Source organism: Gossypium arboreum, chromosome 9, assembly GCF_025698485.1.
Source record: "Gossypium arboreum isolate Shixiya-1 chromosome 9, ASM2569848v2, whole genome shotgun sequence".
Taxonomy (NCBI): Eukaryota; Viridiplantae; Streptophyta; class Magnoliopsida; order Malvales; family Malvaceae; genus Gossypium; species Gossypium arboreum.
In genome coordinates, this window is record NC_069078.1 from 71,135,619 (window position 1) to 71,156,578 (window position 20,960).

At 34.5% G+C, this 20,960-nt stretch overlaps 3 protein-coding genes across 6 annotated transcripts; 1 reads left to right on the plus strand and 2 right to left on the minus strand.

Moving 5' to 3' along the window:
- Positions 1-563: 563 nt before the first annotated feature.
- On the minus strand, positions 564-5,579 carry LOC108465810 (GTPase LSG1-2). The gene is made up of 7 exons (XM_017766192.2): positions 5,117-5,579; positions 4,304-4,405; positions 4,133-4,219; positions 3,525-3,618; positions 2,789-2,845; positions 2,144-2,223; positions 564-2,051 (listed from the first exon to the last, which is right to left on the minus strand). The coding sequence occupies exons 1-7, from the start codon at positions 5,575-5,577 to the stop codon at positions 920-922; spliced, it is 2,013 nt and encodes a 670-aa protein (XP_017621681.2). The 5' UTR covers positions 5,578-5,579; the 3' UTR covers positions 564-919.
- Positions 5,580-8,633: 3,054 nt separating this feature from the next.
- Positions 8,634-12,348, plus strand: LOC108456899 (outer envelope protein 39, chloroplastic). Of its 2 annotated transcripts, none has more exons than XM_017755635.2 (11): positions 8,634-8,980; positions 9,109-9,175; positions 9,280-9,315; positions 9,610-9,754; positions 9,922-10,080; positions 10,180-10,250; positions 10,331-10,409; positions 10,505-10,620; positions 10,736-10,883; positions 11,397-11,466; positions 11,945-12,348. In XM_017755635.2, the coding sequence occupies exons 1-11, from the start codon at positions 8,947-8,949 to the stop codon at positions 12,100-12,102; spliced, it is 1,083 nt and encodes a 360-aa protein (XP_017611124.1). In that variant the 5' UTR covers positions 8,634-8,946; the 3' UTR covers positions 12,103-12,348. The 2 variants fall into 2 exon arrangements, with proteins under 2 accessions (XP_017611124.1, XP_017611123.1); XM_017755634.2 differs by having other exon boundaries at positions 8,640-8,980; positions 9,280-9,330.
- A 125-nt stretch (positions 12,349-12,473) lies between these two features.
- Positions 12,474-19,703, minus strand: LOC108456898 (protein IQ-DOMAIN 5-like). 3 transcript variants are annotated; one of them, XM_017755632.2, is made up of 9 exons: positions 19,453-19,668; positions 19,261-19,350; positions 18,677-18,799; positions 17,595-17,715; positions 16,612-16,854; positions 15,587-15,814; positions 15,055-15,168; positions 13,355-13,844; positions 12,474-12,978 (listed from the first exon to the last, which is right to left on the minus strand). In XM_017755632.2, the coding sequence occupies exons 4-9, from the start codon at positions 17,676-17,678 to the stop codon at positions 12,827-12,829; spliced, it is 1,311 nt and encodes a 436-aa protein (XP_017611121.1). In that variant the 5' UTR covers positions 17,679-17,715; positions 18,677-18,799; positions 19,261-19,350; positions 19,453-19,668; the 3' UTR covers positions 12,474-12,826. The 3 variants fall into 3 exon arrangements, with proteins under 3 accessions (XP_017611121.1, XP_052874859.1, XP_017611120.1); XM_053018899.1 differs by having other exon boundaries at positions 19,532-19,663; XM_017755631.2 differs by having other exon boundaries at positions 19,261-19,703.
- Positions 19,704-20,960: the final 1,257 nt, after the last annotated feature.

Consider the following 20,960-nt stretch of genomic DNA (forward strand, 5'->3'; position numbering starts at 1 on the left):
TGTATATTTTAGTCAACAACATTACGTCTAAAGTAGACATTTTATTTTTAAAAATAATTTTTAAATTAATATTAGAGACTTAAATTTTAAATTAAATAGAATTTAAACCAAGGAAGAATGAAGTTAGCCATGCAAAACTTTGCCAAATTTAAGAAGCCATAATCACGCACGTCACATCTAATAACTCCAAGATGAATTCCTTATCAATTAATGTATAGTCAGAACTTGATAAAAGGTGAAACTTTTAATAGCTGACGGCAAACCCCTCAACCTCCTAAAAATAAAACCAAGGAGGAACTAAAACTAAAATATCAAAACCCTAACCCAATACATCTTTGGATCAACAATTTCGATGTGATAATTAAAAAGATAGATTATGGATTAGTATTCATGGGCTACTTTGTTATTTCAATAATAAAATATTAATTAGCCATTTTCTCGTTTGATTAAAAACAAAGAAGATTCTATTTATTAATCAGATCATTTCCATGGGAAGACTTTGCTTATGTTAAGAGGTATACTTGTGTTACTTCTTGAAAAGGGAAAATCATGGAGATTAAAGCTTTCTCAAAGAGCAAAAGATAGATTTCGATCAACATATTATGATATTCAACATTAAAATAAGAAAAATTACAAAACAAAGCAAAAATAAGATATACACTAACATACCACTTTCTTATGTTAAAATCCCATAGGGGGATGGATGTATATTGTAAAGCAAAAAAAGACTACAGCAGCATTGCAGCCATATGCATGCCTGTATATATTCACCTTTCTTCCTTTCATTCATCGTCGTGGAGACGAGGGTATACAAACCAGCAGCCAACTAATAAACTCCATTTGATTGGGGATCCATGGTAAAAGAAGGCATGAGAAAGGAGGACTGGTTTATCCTAGTACTTCTTCAGTTGATGCTTCATTAAACATTAAGAGGACCCGAATTCACTGGCTTCTGGAAGACTCGGGTTACTGGCATTCCGTCCTCATCATCATTCCCAACTCTCCATGACCGATCCTTCTTCCGCTGGGGCTTTTTGTGGTGCTTACGGGATTCATTCGACTTCTTAACTGTTGCCTTCTTGGAAACAAGTCCATTGGCAAGGTCAAAGGAGCTAAGATCATCTAGTACATGCTCGAACACAGGTGTAGTTTCAGTTCCATTTTCCAAAGAATCTTCAACATCAGATGCATCTGACTTGAGAACTTCAGACAGGCTCGGGTTCCCATCATCTTCCTCCCCATCTTCAGCAGACATACCAGGTGGCATTTCGTAGTGAGGCAGCTTTCCATCAATGAAATCCTTTAAAATTTGGCGAGCTGCCCTAGTTTCATCAGGTAGCCCACTAGAGGCAACATACCCACGCGAAGCACAATAAGCTCTCAGAAACTCTGAGGCCTGAGGTGGCCGTGACTGTGATTCATATGGCTTGGGTTTGGGTAATTTAATCTTGTATACATCCTCGATAACATGCCTTTGGACCCTATTAGCAACAACTTGCACAGCCTCCCTGTGTTCCGTCATCCTGTCAATTGGCAACACCCCCGAAGCAATCATCTCATATCTTGAGCTTGAGAAGGATGGAAACACCAATCCAGGACAATCACATAGAGTCAGCTCATCAGAAATTATTAACGTCTGGAAATGCTTTGTCTTCCCCGGAGTGGAGGTGACACCTGTACGTTTCTGCCCAACCAAAGCATTTATAGTTGAGCTTTTCCCAACATTAGGATACCCCACAAATCCCACCATCACACTTTTTGGTGCTGAAGTTCCTTCAGCATTGTTTCTAGGAGAATGAATATTGGATGACGTGGAGGTATCAGAGCCTGATTTCCTCATTTTGACTATTTCCTCTGCCTCGTACTGCAAACGAGCCAAGAGCTCATCTCTACCATGTATTTTTGTTTCAGGATCATCACTCTTTCGCATATTATTTTCCATCTTCCAATGGTCAGTAAGCAGTTTTCCTTCTAATTCAGCAGTAGCAGCTTTAGCAGACCAGAATACAAAGAGAACCTTATGCAAGCGAAAATATTCTGCCCATTTTTTCCTAAATAGAACAGAGGCAAATAAGCATGGCAAGTGGATGAGAAATTGGAATCAATCCATAGCAGATGAGAAAATGGCACAGTTGAAACTAACCTCATAGAAACTGGCAGAAGATCTGCCTTGTTTACAAGAAGCAATGTTCTCTTGTGCTTGTCAATCTCTTTTGCATATTCCTACATTGAAACGAATTTGTCATAAACCCATGCAACCACAATCCAGCTGAGTAGTATAAAAATATATAAATTAAAAAAAAGAAGGAAAGTAGGACACGAGGAGAATAAACATGATCAACGTTTTCATTTTTGATAACATTCACAAAATCAAATTGGATATCATTTCAATTAAACCTTAATTTCTTAGCATATTCAACGCTGGAGACATGCTGGCAAAACTTAGAATGCTACTATTGAAGATGGTCTTCCTAGAATTTGCTTGATAGAAATAATGCTAAATGCTCTATGATAATGAACCTACTTTAGTACATGCAGATCAACAATAGTCTTCATATTAATCAGACCTTAAACTTTTATCATTCAAAATTTGGAGTTGTTATCATTCTAGCTTCAAGAAGCAGCACACAATACCATATTAAGTAATCCCTCGTACCTCCTCTAATAAATAATTAAATTTATCTCAGAATGTTCGTTAATTTATTGGAAGACCTAAAATTTGCAAAAGCTCTACCTACCTCAAGCTACTTTAGAACTACATATTCTGCATAAGAAAAATGTATGTTACCTCAAGATCAGGACAGCGGTAAAACAGAGGGTCCCTTGCATCAACAACCATCACAAGCTGAAAGAATATAATGTGATCAGAATATCAGTAAGGTGGATCTTAGGGCTTGAAAAATGCACAAGGATTAAATTATATACAGGAAGCCATGAGAAAATTAGGAAAAAATGAAGACACATCACACAATTTTCATTCATATCTTTGCTTCAAACATGAAAAATATAGTAGTAAGTCCAGAGAGGCATCCAAGCCCCCTCTTTCCTTCCCTCCATGCTAGCCTTGTCCCCCTCCCTCCCTCTTTTCTCCTTTTCACCTCTCATCCAATTCTCTTTTTCAAGGGAAATATACCTAATGAACACATTTTTCCAAGGGTCCTTGGCTTGAGTGTCATTTTGTTTCTTAATTTTCCAGACTTGTTTTACAATAATAGATAAGAATATATTGTTCCAGAGTGACTTCTAGATGGATGTAGGAACTAGGGTGAGTGTATATGATAATTGATAAAGCTTGTTATGTTAGAAATTAGGGACTCACTTCTCCAGATAAGGTTTTTCTTATGTTTTTCATCTAGCACCTGCACCCTGCAATACTGCCTCATGTGCCTTAGACAACACTGCTTTAAGAAAATCAACCTAACGCAACTTCATCGTATGTTTAACGACAAGCATAATGTAGAAAGTTATTTACGTTTCACCTTCAAAAAACAGTAAGTTCATTAGAAGAGACAAAAAAATCTTACCAAATCACAGCGTTCAAGGACCCGCCAAAGCTGCCTCCAGATATCCAAGTTCTTCTCAAATGGAGTGAGAACAAGCTTTTCATTCTCCTCGAGTCTGCAACAAACACAAGGGCATGAGAATACAATCAATCCAAGTCTCTATATGCTAACATTTGCAAATCTAAAATGCATAAAACATGATGAGTCAATCCTATAATAAAATGCTCACACATGTCAACAGGCTTATTCAAAGTATGCTTCTCTTCAAACATGATTCAAACACTCTCATCCACAGAAAAGTAGAGGGGCAAGGACCTTTAAGCCAGCCCTGAAAAATAACCATAAGTGGAAAACTAACCCTGAATGTACAACACCAAATCGTATAGAGATGATGAAATTTTTGTTTCAATTTGGCTTGTTATAGCAGGTATATTTTATTATTTACTTTGTCTGACCTGGTTGAACACTGCATTTGGACCTATCGCAGGATATATTCTTGACAGTATTAATCAACTTGTCCTTCCCTAATTAAATATTTATTTTTTGCAAGTATTTATCACATAATTTTCTGTTGACCCTTTTTTAAATAATTGGAAAGAAGATCATGTTCATTTTAGTCATGGCCTAACCTTGCTAAGCTCCGGCGCCAAACTAAGAACGCTTGCTTCTCATTGGCATCTAGCTCTTCAACAGACATTACTGCAGTCCATGGTGGCCTATATGAAAAGAAAGAAAACTCTTTAGTTTCCAATCATACATATGATACTCGATTTGAGTTTTGGCAAAAGAATAAGACATGCCTGCGCGGAACTCGGAGACTACTAGCATGCAGTGCTTCCTCTTTCTTCTGCTGTTCTCTTCTTTCTTCAGGTGTCATATCGCTGATGCTTGAGCTCACATCCCTAGTAAAAAACAACAGATATCAGATAAACCACTGGGTACTGGTATCAAAAGCATTGGCTTGGACATGGTAAAGCTTAAAAGAAACAGAAAAAAGTCCAGGAATCACTCACTATATATAGAATGCTCAGAAAAGTGAAGTAGGGGAACTAAATATACGGGCAAAAACTATGATTAACACATTCAACTTAAACATGGGTTAGATACTTACCTGCAACCATCTCCAAAAATAGTGGGATGGTGGAATTGATGGGATTATGGGACTAAATAAAATCTCAAAAAGGCAAAGTAGCATAAGTACTAATTCACAAGAACATTGTTCCGGTAATGTTAGTGCAAAAAAGTTATACTACTAGCCTATAGAACAGAGCCCTTTGAACAATAAATTAAACCAATCTGAGTCCCTAAAAATACTTGCAACAGACGTACCATCAACCATGAATCTCACGTAAATGGTATTACAATCAAAGTCCAAGCCTTAAAAACATAAGAAACAGAAACAAAAACTTTCAGAAATTTAAAAAAAAAAAAAGATAAAAAAATAAAAACCCAAATATGCAACCAACCAATTACTTCAAAAGGCAATATCTGTACACGAAAAAACACAAACTTCTACTAACTTAAAAAACACGGTTACTGTTTTACAACTAATATTAAACCTATATCATCGTGTAAAAAAAAAAAGAAGAAGAAGAGACTTAGTCAAAGCTTACAAATTGATGAGGGGGTTAGGGGTGGGGTGGTGGATAGAGAAAAGTTGATCAGCTTCCTCAGCCTGCTCGATGACAGCATCGATGTTGCTAACTTCGGTTACCGATTCCAATACTTTCTTATGTTGGCTCTTATAAAACCTTCCCTTCTCTTTGGATTGCTGTATCATTGCATTGTGATGCTTCACCAGGGCTCTCCCTACCCCTGACTTCTCGTTCTTCCCCATTTTTCCTTGATTCAGATTCAGATAAATATCTCCCAAAGAAAAGAATACCCTACTGAATTTGCCAGGAGATTGAGAAGATTGCAGAAAAAACGAGAATTCTAGGGTTTGGAGGCTTGAAGTTGGTGGTTTAGAGCCTTCTGAGTTCTGATTGAGTCTACACTCTACACCGCCATCTCCATTAAAGGGTTCGAAATTATTAGCCCAATTTTCCAACATCAATATCCAGTCCAGGCCCATATATATCATATTAACTTGTATCTCTATATCATTTATTAAACTTAAATGTCATCTATAATTGGATCTCACTTAATGAATTATCAAAAATAAATCCGATCTCACTCAGTTATCAAAAGAAAATCATTTTATTTAAAAATTAAATTATATAATTATATGAATATTTTTTTATATTTTATAAATCAATAAAATTTATCCATAATAAGATTTGAGAAATTTGTACTAAGAAATCACGCATCTAAATTTTTTACCAATTAAATCAAAACAATTTTTAGTTTTTATATCAAAATTTAATAAATATATTTGTTATATAAATTTAATTTTATGTTTGTATATATTAATAATATTGTTAATTTAGTCAAGATCATAAATTAACTAGATACTAACTCAGATTGATAACAACACAACAATAAACAATTGTATATATATTTTTATTTTGATATTGTATAAATTTTATGTGTTATTATTAATTAGTTCTAAATTATACATTTTGGTTTTATTATATGTTATTTTTAAATGCAGACATCTATGTTTTGGATCATCTAACTTAAGATTAATGTGTCAACTAAAGATTATTTTGAAGGGTAAGTTTTGTAGCCATGTGTTTATCAAATATGGTTGGAGTTGTAATTGTTAACAATTAGCCCAAAGAGGCAAGTAATGGTTTTGACTTATGACAAATGTTTATCTAGTTTTTATTAAAATAATAAAATTTTTAAGTTCATGTAATAATTTATTCTTTTAATCTCTAAAAATTTATAATTTAATTACAACCCTTTTAAAATGATTAATTTATAATTTAATCTCTAAAAATTGTAAAAAAATTTAAATTAATAAAATTACATTTTAATCTTTTCAAATGTTTATAATTTAATTCTGTCTTTGAGGCGTATTTGATATAAGGCCTTAATAGTGAAGATATCAACTGAACTTTACGTGTCTACCAGAATCCACTTCATTATCCAATATTTCTCGTTCATCTACCTCCGAGAATTGAAGCTACCAAGAAGAGGAGGCTTTGGGCTTTTTCAACAGAGTAGCAACAGACATAATGTTTTGGAGACAGGCCTTCCGTTTAGAGTTAGAGGTGGTCCATTCTACATTGCCTCCAATCAAGACATTAATAACCCGTCATGCAGGCTATTGCCCTTGTCATATTTTCGAGCATCAGATGGTCCCGCCTCCCTATCATGGGATTGGTTCCTCTAATATAGCTCTTAGGTTAGAAATTGTTTCAAATGGCCCTACCTGATGGTTGACTCATAGGCGGAGGGTTTCTAGTATACCCTAATGCTTAATCTAGATAAAAAAATATTTGCCGGAGAGGAAGTGAGCTCATGATAACTATGGAAGCAACAGTAAGGAGCCTTGTTCATTTGACTTTGATAGCCTCTATTGTCTCAAGTGTCCAAGCAAGCAGGGGATGTAACAACTCGATTTTTAGGGATGTTAGAAATGACGGTTTCGGAACCCCATTTTCATAAATCGGGTCTGCAAATATTTATAGAGTTGGTATAAAAGTATATTAAAGTTTGGTCCAGTAATTTTGTTGAATTAATAGTTAATTTAGGCACATGGACTAAATTGTAAAAGTTTTATCACTATAGGTTTTTAATTGGCCAAATGTTTAAGGACTTAAGTTGCAATTAGCTAGAGGTCCAAAATGAAAATCAAACCATTTTGGAATATGTGATAGTAAAAGATGACGGGGAATTGCATTTAGATAGATTAATAGTTAATTAAGTTAAACCAATCCTGATTTAATTAATTAAGTAAGCTTAATTAAAAAATAATCAATGTATAAAAGGAATAAGTTAGTGGGATTTTTGTATCTTCTTCATTCTCCTAGTCGGCCAAGCTTTGAAAACCTAAGAAAAACCATTTTTGAAGCTTTCAACTTTCGGTCCTTGATTGGTAAGTAATTTTAAGTAATTTTCTTGTAATTTTTGTGTTTTTTGAGGTCATAAGAGTTTGGTTTAGCCAACCCATGTACCAATTTGTAAAACTGTTAAAGTTTTTGAATGTTGTTATTGTTGATTTGTTGAAGAATTTGGTGTATTGGTAGTATGGTGGGAGAGTGTCTTTAGGTAGCGAAGATAAAGCACCATGTGGAGTTTGAGATTGGCGTGGTGTCGTTTAATTAGGATTGAGGGCTGGTTGCTCTATAGCCAGCGTAGGTGGCTGAGTTTGCGATTGGTTTGAAGGAAGCTCTGTTGTAAGGTTTTCTAGGTTTGTTGGGTTAAGAGGGGCATCAATTGAAGAAAGAGCCATGTTTAGTCTACATTCACCACACCAATTGTTGCTACTGGATGTTAGCAAGGGGAAAATAATGAGGAGATAATGGTGGTGATAAGAAGGTCTGTTCACTTATGGCAAGTGGGGAATCGAAGTGAGGAAAAAAGAGGAAGAGAGGAGAAATGGATTAAGGAGAATGAAAGGAAATTGTGTGCTAAGGTATATCGCTAGGGTTGTTGAAAAAGGAGAAGATCCCTTTATTGTCATGTATTAGGGTATTTATAGACTAGGAATCTTTTGCCCAGTTACGTAATGTCATAAAAAATTTCAAGATATGAAAAATGTGTTGTCGGCCAAGTAGCAAGACTGTTATACATTCGTTGTCAACAAGTGTAGTACGACTTTAACATTCCTTTTGTTAAAGTAGTACAAGATTGTTAAACCTCAGTGGTACCATCACAGTACCTTCTTGATGAGTATGTACTTGCTAAAAAATAGGTGGCCTAATAGAGGGAAAGGTATATGGGTGACAAGTTACCCAATAATGAGTTGGATGAAATAAAGCGGATATTTTTAAAAAAACTTTTCGTGGTGCCATGTGTCTAAATCAAATAAGGCCAATTTTGTACCATGTGGACCTGGGATTTGTATTTAATGCTCCAATATTGTTTTTCAATGAAACAATTTTCATCTTGAGGTATTTCAAATTACTCACAGTTATTTATTTAATTACATAATAATTTAAAAAAGGATAAATCAACAAAGGATCCCCAGTGAGAAAAATAATATAAAAAAGAGAGGACAAAACCCAATAATGAGACCCCACGTGCAAGTAAGACCAAAGAAGAAGCAAAGGAGATAACAAACTTCGAACTTCGGCCTTTGGGTGAGAATGAGATAAAATACTGAACACATGGATACATAAATAAGGCTTCTTTCCCCTTCACCAAAGAAAAACATCACACGGAACACAAGACTCTTGTTTTTCCTTCTTCTTTGTTATGCTGTGTCTTTGATATTTTGCACAATTTCGTTTCATTTCATGCGAAATGCAATCTTTGTCTAACTCACAACACTAACCCATTTTTTCCATCCATCCATTTCCCTTTGCTTAATGGTTTTTTCATCTCTAACTCTATGGGGGCTCAGAAGAGCATCCATGCAGGCAAAGGTCAGTTTTTTTTCCCTTCCTTTTTTTTGGGTTAAAGTGACAGTCACATTTGTTGCTTTATTCTTAATGAAAAATGATAACTGTTGATTTTTATATGTATGTATAAATCTTTTGTTTTGTAATGACAGCCAAGATTGATGTTAATGTTGATTTCACCCACAAGATATGTGCTTCTATGATGCTTCCTTCTTTAAGGTTTTTGCTTCTTGCTTCAATTTTTTTTATTTGTCTTGTTTATGGGATTTTAGTTAATGGGTTTTCAGTGATTAATTAAGTTGTTTCGCTTGATTATCTTACAGGAACACTGGCAGTCCTCTATCCCTCGTAATTGGCAGGTATTGTCATTTTAGGTGATAACTCCATACTTGCTTTTGTCTTTGTCTCATTGCTATTAATAAAAGATAACATCTGTTTTGGTTGGTGAGTTAAATGTGGATGAAGAAGAATTGATGAAGAATTTGAGTTTCTTTAATCAGATATTTGTTATTTCAATCTGTACCTAATAAGGGATAGCAAATTAGGGCACGAATTGTATTGGTAAAGATAGCTTCTTTGGTTAATTGAGTTGGGTGGCTACTGAATTTAGATTTTTTAGTAGTCCAATAATTGGTTCAATCTGTTTGTTTCAGTCTTTGCATTAAACACCCAAATTTATTTGGTGGAAGTGAGAAGCTTGATGTATCATGGGATAAGGGGTTATATGATTCAAATATCTTGGTAGCTTACAGGAGGCCTCGACCACAATGGGTTGCTCAACAATGTTTTGTTATGCAGGTATGTAGTTGATGTTGTTTTGCTGTTTTTGCTATGGCGTTCGTGGATAAGTAATAAACAGAAGGGAAAAGTTTACATCATTATTAGGATTACTGTAATTTCTATTTAACAAAACCGAATTGTGAAGCTGAAGTGTGGATATACTTATTTATAATTATTTGTCCCAGCACTCACTTTCACCTGAGATTGGTGTTCATGGTATACCTGTGGACAATTTCTCTCGTTCGGGGAGTGGAGGTGTGAATTTGTCTCGATTTTCAGTTGGATTGGATCTAAATGAACCTGCAAGTTCTAAATGGAGCAGTACAACAAGTGTAAAGTTTGAGGTTTGGACAATGCTTGTTGCAGTCATATTCATTAGTACCTCATAATCATCAGTTTTCTTCCTAAGAAATGTAATTACTTATAGATTTTTCACTTTACAGAATGTTCGCCTGTTGAGTGATGATGGCCGCTCCATTACCAGAGATCTTGATGGTTTTCCTGTCACTTGCAGGTAAAGATGACTTTTTTTTTTTTTCCAGTTCTAGAAATTATGATGAACTGATTGTTGACAATAATTTAATTCTTGTGCAGTGGCAATGCTCATGACAGTATGGTAGTCTTAAAGCAAGAATCTCAATATGCGAAGGCAAACGAGCATAGTTTTTCTCGTGTAATTTACACATTTCTACCACAACTTGCTTACTGAAATATGCTGTTCATGCATGTTGAACAAGGGCACTAACTGGATGTTTCTACTTATTTCAGTTTACTATGCAAATAGAACAAGGGATTCCAGTTCTATCCAAGTGGTTAATCTTCAACCGTTTCAAATTTGTTGCATCAAAGGGCATCAAACTTGGACCGGCCTTTCTCTTGACAAGGCAAGTAATGTTGATTAGAATTCCTGACTTGACTTCAAAGATTTCATGAATCCAGCTCTAGATAAGGTGGTATATCATTTCAAAATTTTATTTATTCTTACTTTTTCTCTGACAGCCTGACAGGTGGTTCGATTGTAGGAGATATGGCTCCATATCAAGCATTTGCAATCGGTGGTCTAGGCAGCGTGAGAGGGTATGGTGAAGGTGCCGTTGGATCTGGAAGATCATGTTTGGTTGCTAATACTGAAGTGACATTTCCTTTGGTATGTAATTGCTTTATTATAAAATAGAGGGCACTGCATCGAACAATCTATATTTTGTTATTTTTCACACATCTATCATCTTTGATAGCTGTTTAATGGCATGTGTAACTGTTATAGTTCTGTATGTACCATTTGAAATTTCTTTAACTTCAAAAGATGGCTGTTAGATTAGGAGAGTGATTAGAAGCCAAACCAAACTGAAAATTAATAAGCGTACTGATAATTATCCCTGGAAATTTATTTTAAAATATAGGATGAAGTTGTGTTTAAATAAAATATGGAATGATGAAATTCCTATACATGCTACACTCAAAGTACTTTATGGTATATATAAAAATTATATTGTATATTTTGATTTGATTATATCAATTAAAAGAGAAAGGCCCTGAAAAATCCCGAGAGGTAATTAAAAACCAAGATTTTGTTTTTGCTGCTATTCAGTTCTAAAATTTGTGAATGGGAATTTTTGGTTATGTCATTGCATATGTGTTGACTTAATTTTGCTGCATTCAGAGCAAAATGTTGGAAGGTTCTGTTTTCCTGGACTGTGGAACTGATCTGGGCTCGGGTCGGCTTGTACCTGGTGAGTCCCATTCATCTACTTGCTTATGAAATTGTGATTTTAATATGCTTCTAGTTTTCACTGAACATTGTTTCTGACCTTTAGTTAATTCTCAACTAGTTGCATTGTGTATCACATGTTTAAAACAGCCTGTTTTAGCTTTCTGCAATTCAGATTTTGTATTTATCATATGACTATGAGCACCCTGAAATTCGTCAACGCCTGCTGATATCTTCATCACTAGAATATATGGTTGTTTCAGCGAGGTAGTTGATTTTAGATTATAGGTTCTGGAGATGTGAAGCAACTTGTGGTACTTTGAGAACAAATTATTCCTGTAACATCGATTTGCTTCTTATATGCCTTAGGCATGTGAAGTTAGACATTCTTGCTATTCTAGGAACACGCCGTTGCCAATATTTACATTTACGGAAGCCATTATCACTGAAGCGTAACTACCATTCCAGGATTTATTACCGGTTTAATTTATGAGTTTCAGGAAATCCAGCCATGAGACAAGGTAAACCAGGATCTGGAGTTGGGTTCGGGTACGGTCTTCGGTTCAAGTCTCCAGTTGGTCATTTCCAGGTTGATTATGCCATCAATGCCTTTCAACAAAAGACTCTATACTTTGGCGTCACAAATCTTGCATCTTGAATTCACTTTAAAACCATACACAAGCTGCCAAATTTCTTCTCATTCTGTAGCGGAAAAAGAAACACTGACATGTTGATTCATGGAGAAACACTTGAAGCTTTGCCCCATAGCGTAGTTGCAATTTCGTGGGGGAAAAAGATGATGGCGTCATTGATTGTTAAAAGCAGTAGAGACAGGTAGGAACATTGAAATTAAACGGTGTCGAGGCTGAAATTCTTTCCACAAATAGAAGCTGCTCAAATACCACTTCACTTTCTTCTTTACATTTATTTTCCTTAACTGTAACAAAATTTTCAAACCAAATTTAACTCACTTTCAACACATGATATTCAGTAGGGGGTACAAAATCAAAATTATAAAATCCGTACCCATTTTCTTTTAGATCAGTCACTTTTATTAATATTTTAGAAAATAAAAAATCACTAAACTTTTTACTTGTGAACCTCTAAGAAGGATGGCTTAAACATTCCGTAACATTTAATCACAACTGATTACAACATTAACACATGAAATCTACTGACCTTATTGGCTTATTCCCATGACAAATCAAGCCAAGCCAAACCAATCTCAACTCTACCACGGAGATGGAGCAATTTTATGACAAGAAAATAAAGCCATAACATCTCGTGCTGTAATTCAATATATATATAATATAGTATATACACACTATAACAAGACCCGGGTGGATGGCAGCCCCAACAGGTTTGTCATCACAAATACTTCCTTACAGATCAACGGCCTGTGCCATATTTTTTGTAGGATTTGAGTCCCCACATCCGTTGGACTTGGACCTGTCCTTTATTGGCTTGTTAGAGCCCGGTGTCACTTTTGCAGCAGTTTTGCCTGGCTTGCTGGTTTGAGATCCGGTTCCTTCACCTGCTCAAATCAAAACAGTGAGAATAAATTAGCAAAATGCAAAATGAATGCACGAGAGACACTGTCGTTATGCACTATTGAACCAGAACAAACCTAACATTAGCCGTAAGCATAGAACAATGAACAACAGTGATATCCATTGGGCTTCATGGAATAATGTGTCAGAGCAACATTCTTACATCACGCAATTCTTTTGACAACAGCCAGCATGAACCAGAAAATTTAATGTTAATAATCAGGGATCAGAGGGTTGAAAATTATCATGCATTCACCATAGGCAACAAATAAGCATAACCAATTGCCACTCCACCCAGTAAAATGGTTTACATCGAGGAGAATATACCTATATATTGTGGACAACAGAGAGAGAACTTACCACTGTTAGGTAGAGACAATCTCTTTTTCACCAGTTTATCTGATTTTATGGACCTCTCCTTAGGATTGCTGCGAGATCTTGAAGTAAAAACAGGTTTTGAGCCAGCTTCTTCACCCAAATCTTCAATGATTGGTTTGGATTTTGGCTTGGAAGATAATGCATTGACCGCATCTACCACATTTGCTGACTTACCAGGTGGAGAATCACTCCCTTCTGAATATGATGGACCTACTTTTAGATTTGACAGGTTAGCATGAAGATTTGATGCAGCTGGCTTCTTGGTAGCAGGTTTTATCTGAGAATTGGCACCATTCTTCCCCTCTGCAGAACCATCCTCACAGGCCACTGCTCCATCCCGAAGATTAATGTCGAGAAAACGATTCTCCCATGGACGTACAGCCATCCATCTCTCCAGCCAGTTCCAACCCCAGCTGCTTTTATCTGATTCAAATCCAGCAGGCACAGACTGTTGTCTTGATCCTGCTTGCCACTGCAGAAACAGATCTCAACTCTTAACACTAGCTTGAATGAGATCAGCCATTGACATGATTCTAAAACAACAGTACAATCAGGTGATTAGTAGGGCTTAAGCAGTATCAGGCAATAAAAGAACCAGGTGATTAGTAGAAGTTTTGTCACAAGATTTTGGCTACCAACATCAACTGTCAGAGGAGGTTGATGCTAATAACAAGGACTTGTGAGATGAGACATTGACCAGGTAACAAAATTTACCGATATAAAAAATGAACTGTTAACAACAGATATTCAACCCTTCAGAACTTTAAGAAAGCAGGAAAGAATGATAATAATGTAAGAACAGTTTCCACATTTGGATGGAACTGGTGGACAAGATGCAGTTGTGATTATCAAGAGGCAAGAATCAAACAATATTTTTGATAAGTAAAAAGTAAAAAATAAACATTTAACACTCAATAGATAAAAATGCATGAATTTACTTCAAAATACGGATTCTGTTTAATTGCCATTCACTTTGTTTAGCCATATGTGCAGATTGGAGAAATAGAATTTTCCTATTTATTATGTGATTTCACTTTATGGCAACTTCTCAAGAAGCCAACAAAATCGAAGTAGGAAATGAAGCAAAATTAGAGAGCCTAAGTATCCAAAACCCATTTCTCTTTCCTCTTCCTATATCTTCTCCTTCGGTCAAAAGAAAAGTATTTACACACAGCTTGCTCTCTTTATCATTCCAAGGACACCTGTCCCTTAGAGTGAGTTCTTGAATAAATCCACTAAATTGAAGCAAAAAACACATGCTTTATTGAAGAAATAAACTGTAGATATATCATATAAGGTGGTACTAAAGATAACAAAGTTTTAGCACAGAAATATCTTGATCATCAAATTTTTAAGTGGAGATTACTTCAGAAGTAGGAAAGACAATCAAGAGTGTTAATTAGAAGGTTCAAGAACTATCAAAAGGCTTGAAGCTCCAACTACCATAAAAGCATGCTTGAGCATGTTATTGCTATACCTTTTACCATTTCTAACTCAACTGATATGACAAATTTCAATTCAACTCCATTGAAACATATTATGAAACTGGAAACGCTTTCTCCCTCATGCAATCTGAGTACAGCTTTCAGGGGTAGAACATTCATTCCTAAAATGATAAAAGCTTCATAGGACTGTAAAATTTGCTGCTTTATCAATAAAAGTGGTAGATTATCATATCTTACCTGATGAGCCAGAGCATAAGCCATGGCTCTCTCACGTTTAGCTGCAGCCTCCTGCCTCTTTAGTAACTTGGCTTGGATTTCTTCAACAGATCCTATACTATCGCACCACCCTTCCTGCATTTAATCAGAAACCACATGACGCATTCAGCAAACCACCAACATCTATGCTTCAAATATGAGAAAAGAATAGATAACCTCATTCTAAAGTCCCAACTACATAATAAAATCTAGCATAGAAAACTTATCATCGCTCTTGTGCCGGTTTACAAGCTACAATATTTTTACTTTAGTCAGTTGCATTCTAAATGAGATTTGACTCACAAAAGTTATGTAATTCATCAGCTTTACACAATGGAATAATATGATGCCACATCAGAATCCTAAAATTAAATCTTAAAACAATGAGTACACACACAACAGAAATACACAGAAAACATGCCTGCATGAATTGAACTCTATTTCATGAGCGCATGTGAACAAATAGTTGTGCCAATTTATGGGAATAATGAAATAAGAATTTAATGTTTTTCACCTCTATTTCTTTAACGCGAGCCTCATCTGCAAGTTGTTGCTGAAGTTTCTGTTGGGCAGTTTCACTTTCTAATGTCAGTCGAACACGCCTTGCTCTTACGCGAGCCTGAACTCTCACCAAAGCTTGCATGCAGCGAAGGGTCATTGCAGCTTGTTTTCTTACAGCATGACCCCTCACCAGGGCCTGCAGTCTGACCAATCCTTTTAAGGCTCGGAGTGCTCTTCTAGCCTGACATTTAAGTAATATACATTTCAATTCCAGCAGTCTTGAAAGAATTGTGAATTAAAATTACTTATTTAATTATAGTTCAGGTAAAGGGAAAATCATTAGAAGGTAGGCCTTTCTTGTCATGAATAAATTTGTAACCCATGCAGCTAGGAAGAAATGCAATAAATTTTATTTTATTTTTAAAAAAGAAGAGCCTTCAAACTGTAACCTCAGTTTATAGTGTGATAAAAAAAAAGGAAAAGAAATATAACATGAATAAATCTAAACTAGGCATCAATGATTAGACCTACTGTACTGCCTTATACCAATTAGCATAGACAAATCACATCCACAAACATATGCACATACAGGATGCATAAAATACATGAAAAGGAGTGCTTGTTGAAATGAACTCACTATAGATCCAACAAAAAATAGCAACACCATCCAACCCATTCTTTTTGTCCCTTATTTCAAAAAGAATTTTGGGCACACCAGGGTTTGAACCCTGGTCTTTAGGGCGCCAACAAGAGGTTTGACCACAGCTTCATTATGTTGTTGGCCCCTTATTTCATTTTTGAAAGTGCCAATTATCCCTTTCCCAGAATAAAAATATTTTCTACATTTTAAGGAAATTCTTTTAACTTATTCCTAGAAGTAGCTCTTTCTTTATTAAGATAAAGGAGGTTAAATCAAAAGCACAAGTATTGAATTGAACTTTATGAAACTCTGCAAACCATCCCAAACAACTAGGAACAGAAAGAGGATTTTAACTTCTCATTTGACATAGCTAGGAGATAAAAAGGTGGAATCAATACCAGAAACCCACGGAAAGCTGTTTGTATCCTTGTGGCAGCCCATTCTTCCATTACAAGTTCATTAAGAGCTACATCACGCACTTCAAGTGAACCAGAGGGGAAGCCAGCAGCATCTGCAATTGCATGAGTATTAGCATCTCTGGCTGGTGAAGCAGCATTCTGATCCAACTCTTCTTGAAGTTTATCTGTGTCAAACTCAATGGAATGCTTCCTTCGGTGATGAAATTTGCTAGTAGCTGCCCTCTGTAACAACCAAAGAGCAAAAAGTATTAAGTAAAAACATACTTAAATGGAGGTATACTTTAGATCAATCACATTTGAGCACTAACTTATCAATGTGCCAAAATAATATACACAAACACACACATGCAAACACGAGACAAAGGATATTCTAAAATATCCAACTTTGACGACTTCACCTGTCAGACTTGCTATTTCCATGAGACCAGAATCGCAATAACCACCTATATTAAGCAGTAGCCAGGTTAAGTTTTTTCTCAATTGTTACTAAACATTTTTTTGACATTGATCTTTGATATTGAAAGTATATCTGCAAAACCCACACTTATATCACACATTCTTATCACTTTCAATGAAACTACAAAGCTTTACAGTACGGTTTTAAGCAACAAATCCTGCTGTATTCCAGTTATCGACTCATGTTTGCCTTCTACAAGCCACAATAAGACTAGATGAATAGAAAGAAGCATAACAAAAGGTGCAATTATTCTGATAATGACATAAAGCTTCATTGACTAGGATGGCTGAAGAGAACAAAATCATATATTTCTTTTGACTAACAAGGAGAATTGCTGCATGTAAGTTCCCATAAAACACCCCTTTCCATTGTACCAGATAACTTGAGACAATAAGACATCACTTCATTTTGAAGAGGCACACATGATATTACACAATAACATACCCAATCTAAACCTCCAAAATAGGAGAAACTGTTTAGAATATATATAGTTAGTCATACTGACATTTTCTTTCTTCTCCAAGGATTGTGACTTGTCTGTTCTTTTCAAGCCAACCAATGCTTTGATCCATTTTCCTGAGACACCCATGGTACCAACAATGACAACTGAATTAGATAAAGCAGACCTGCAAGGAAAATATGCTTGAAAAATCAATCCTATAGTTGCAGTCAATAATGATGCTTCACAAACTATATAGGAAATGAAAACATAAAAGAATGCTAAGCAATGAGACAAACAATTTGCCTGATACTACTTCCTACATATCTGATCCAATGTTGAAGACACACAACCAAGAATCAATGTAACAAGTGTTGAGCTATTACAAAAATGAATACCATTTCACAACATGATCAGCATGATTTATTCAAGAAAGAGTAGTCAAAATCAGTATATTTGACTGATCATAATTCTGTATATTCCATTTACTATAGAAGTTCCGAGGGAGTTCATTAAAGGAATGTTTCCAATAAAAATTGTTTGTTCTTGCATATCCTTACTGGTTTTCCAAATTAATCCTGCGGATACATATAATTCAGAAGAATATGTGAGTGATTCATATACAGCATCCCTTTCTTTTATCCACTTCGAAGGAAATTCCTCTATTACCACAAAAGAAGGATAGCACTGAACAAAATTAAATCATAACTAGCACTAGAAGAAAGGGTCAATCCTTTCATGAGCTATGAAAAGGTAAAAATTCCTTACACATTGAAAGAAACCAGACTATCAATAATAAACAAATTATTGAATACATAAATCACAAAAGCATTAATCACAACATGAATTGCCCAATGTTCTCAGGGCCCTGGGTGCAGTCAAATTCTCAATTTGAATTATGAGATGGATAAGACTGCAAAATGTATTTGCCTCGACTATGTACTACCGACACAAATAGCATGCCTAAGTTCCATTTTAACTGTCACTTGAACCCTAATTTCGGTGGCCATACAAATTGGAAGCATCAAACAAGTAGATATAGGGAAGAAAATGGTGTCAAAGGAGTAATTATTGAATGAAGGAAAAAAAGAGAGAAGGAATCACCATTTTCAATTCACTAACAATATCCAAAGACATTATCAACTAACCTTTCAAGTTTCAATCTTGGGTTGAAGAAGAAGGACCTCGGTTACTTTAAAAGACTATCAATTGGTTAATTCTAAGTAAAGCAACCATAAATTTCCCATCAACCTTCTCACTTCAAGCACCCCCTGCAAACCGCTGTCATCTCATTAGTAAGATAGCAACCAAAATTTATATATATATATATAGAGAGAGAGAGAGAGAGAGAGAGAGAGAGAGAGAGAGAGAGAGAAACACTAAAAGAATTCACATTTTCCATGTAATCTTTTTTTTTTCTTAATTATAAAAAGGAAATACCTGAAATTTATTCCCATTATTCATTAATGGATAACTTTTAATTCCTTCAATTAATAAACTGTCCAATTAAAAGACTAATCACTATAAATTGCAATAATTACTCCCCAATTCTTGTTTTTGGACGTAATAATTACTCCCCAATTCAGTAATAGATCTTGCAAATTTCATTGCGGAGCTCGAAACTCGAAAGCTAGTAAACTTTTCAGTGTTGTTCAGAAAACAAAAAAAGAAGGAAAATCACTGAATCAGCGTCAGATTACCAAAAAAACAGTTGAAAACGAAGCAACAGTACCTTTTTAAACCTTTCGATTTATGATGATCTACCAATCGATCAATCAGTCAAATAAGTCAATCCTCAGTCAAAATTCTTATTTTTCCTTCCCTACAAAAAAAGTCAAATTTCACAAAAGGGATCAACATAAAGAAGAAATGGGACTCTCAGGTGGGGTTTTAAAAAAAAAAATTCTCTAGAATTTGTGAGGACCGGAATCGGCTGAAGCACGCCGAGGGAGGGTCGTGTGGGAGTGGGAGTGGGAGTGGGATTGGGTTAAAAACACTTAAACGGTAAAGGAACGGTGCCGTTTCGTTGCTCTTGGTTTAGTCGTTGTCAGACATGTCAACGACGAGAGGTAATCACGGGACGTGTGTCTCCTCTCGATTCCAAATTTGTAACGGTAGTACTAACCAACATGATAACATTCTATATTATTACTTTCAAAAAGAAGAGAAAATGTTAATAATAGAAATTTTAGTTTATTATTATTTATTATTCTTATGTTCTTTCTATTATTATTCTTATTATTTTATAACTAATTATCCGTACTTGCTCTATAGTATTTAATATTCTATTGTAAAACAAGTAATCTAGACATACAATATTTTTGCTAAAGCAACACTTTTAAAGTATTATGTGATTTTTATGCGTGCTTGAAAAATTTTAAAATTTCAATATTCTTAATGTAAAAATTAAAATGATTTTTTTGTATTTAAGGGTATAATTGTTTAACTCAAAATGACTTCGAAAAATGATTTCTAGAAAATGACTTTACTGCTAGAAAAGTTAATATTTTCTAATGTTTGGATGAATTTGTGAAAAATATTTTTATTGTTTGACATATTTCTTAAAAATATTTCATAAAATTGTTTTCAATAAAACAAACATACATTTGAGATTTTTTATCTTTTCATTGTTTAATTGAGTTTATTTTATATCTATAATTTTATATTTTACATTGTTTTTGCATATATTAAAAATATTTTTTAATTTCAACTTCATTACAATGTCATTTTCTTAGTTGCATGACTAGCAAGTGAGTATTTTTATTTAAAAATGTGATAATTTTATATAAAAATAAAATTACTTATAGAGGAGTTTTTTTTCCCAAAAAATGATTTATGCTTTTCAAAAGGATAAGACATTTTCCGTTGACCAAATTATTTTTGTGAAACAAACACAAGAAAATATTTTTATATTTTCCGTAAAACCTTTTACATGTAAACAAACGGACAATAAGTATGAATTTATGTTTTATATATTTTATGGAATGCTTGTTTATGATCCAATACTTTAAATAAGATTGAAGAATGAACAACTTGAATATTTTACTTAAATATGTATATCTTTCATAACATATGTAATTGATATGATTAAAAAGTAGTAGTCATTTTAAATATTTTATTTTATTTGGTGACCTTTACCAAATGTACTACTTTGCCTATTAGATTATTAGATTATTGTTTGTGGCACTAGTGACTCAACATTTGGATATGTGGTATGAAAAACTTAGAAAAAGTTAAATATACATGTATTGAATATATATCCAAATGCATATGACACAATTGATGGCTATTTGATTCTTTATGGATGAAATTTTCTATGGAAATCTTGATTATAGTAAATAGGATAATGTGATGTCTCTAATTAATATTCCATAAAACATTTCTAGGGTATTTTATTGTTATGTTGATTAAATTACAAGGTTGATCTTAGCT

What these genes read in the sequence shown, in the direction of transcription:
- LOC108465810 (XM_017766192.2), bottom strand. Translation starts at nt 5,577, where the DNA reads ATGGGCCTGGACTGGATATTGATGTTGGAAAATTGGGCTAATAATTTC. An exon ending in ACCGCTGTCCTGATCTTGAG is followed by an intron (nt 2,224 to 2,788) that starts GTAACATACATT and finishes GTTTCAATGTAG; the next exon opens with GAATATGCAAAAGAGATTGA. An exon ending in CTTCTGCCAGTTTCTATGAG is followed by an intron (nt 2,052 to 2,143) that starts GTTAGTTTCAAC and finishes TGTTCTATTTAG; the next exon opens with GAAAAAATGGGCAGAATATT.
- LOC108456899 (XM_017755634.2), top strand. Translation starts at nt 8,947, where the DNA reads ATGGGGGCTCAGAAGAGCATCCATGCAGGCAAAG. An exon ending in AACAATGTTTTGTTATGCAG is followed by an intron (nt 9,755 to 9,921) that starts GTATGTAGTTGA and finishes TATTTGTCCCAG; the next exon opens with CACTCACTTTCACCTGAGAT. An exon ending in CAACAAGTGTAAAGTTTGAG is followed by an intron (nt 10,081 to 10,179) that starts GTTTGGACAATG and finishes TTCACTTTACAG; the next exon opens with AATGTTCGCCTGTTGAGTGA.
- LOC108456898 (XM_017755631.2), bottom strand. Translation starts at nt 17,678, where the DNA reads ATGGGTGTCTCAGGAAAATGGATCAAAGCATTGGTTGGCTTGAAAAGA. An exon ending in CAGCTTTCCGTGGGTTTCTG is followed by an intron (nt 15,815 to 16,611) that starts GTATTGATTCCA and finishes CTTAAATGTCAG; the next exon opens with GCTAGAAGAGCACTCCGAGC. An exon ending in ATTGTCTCTACCTAACAGTG is followed by an intron (nt 12,979 to 13,354) that starts GTAAGTTCTCTC and finishes TGATTTGAGCAG; the next exon opens with GTGAAGGAACCGGATCTCAA.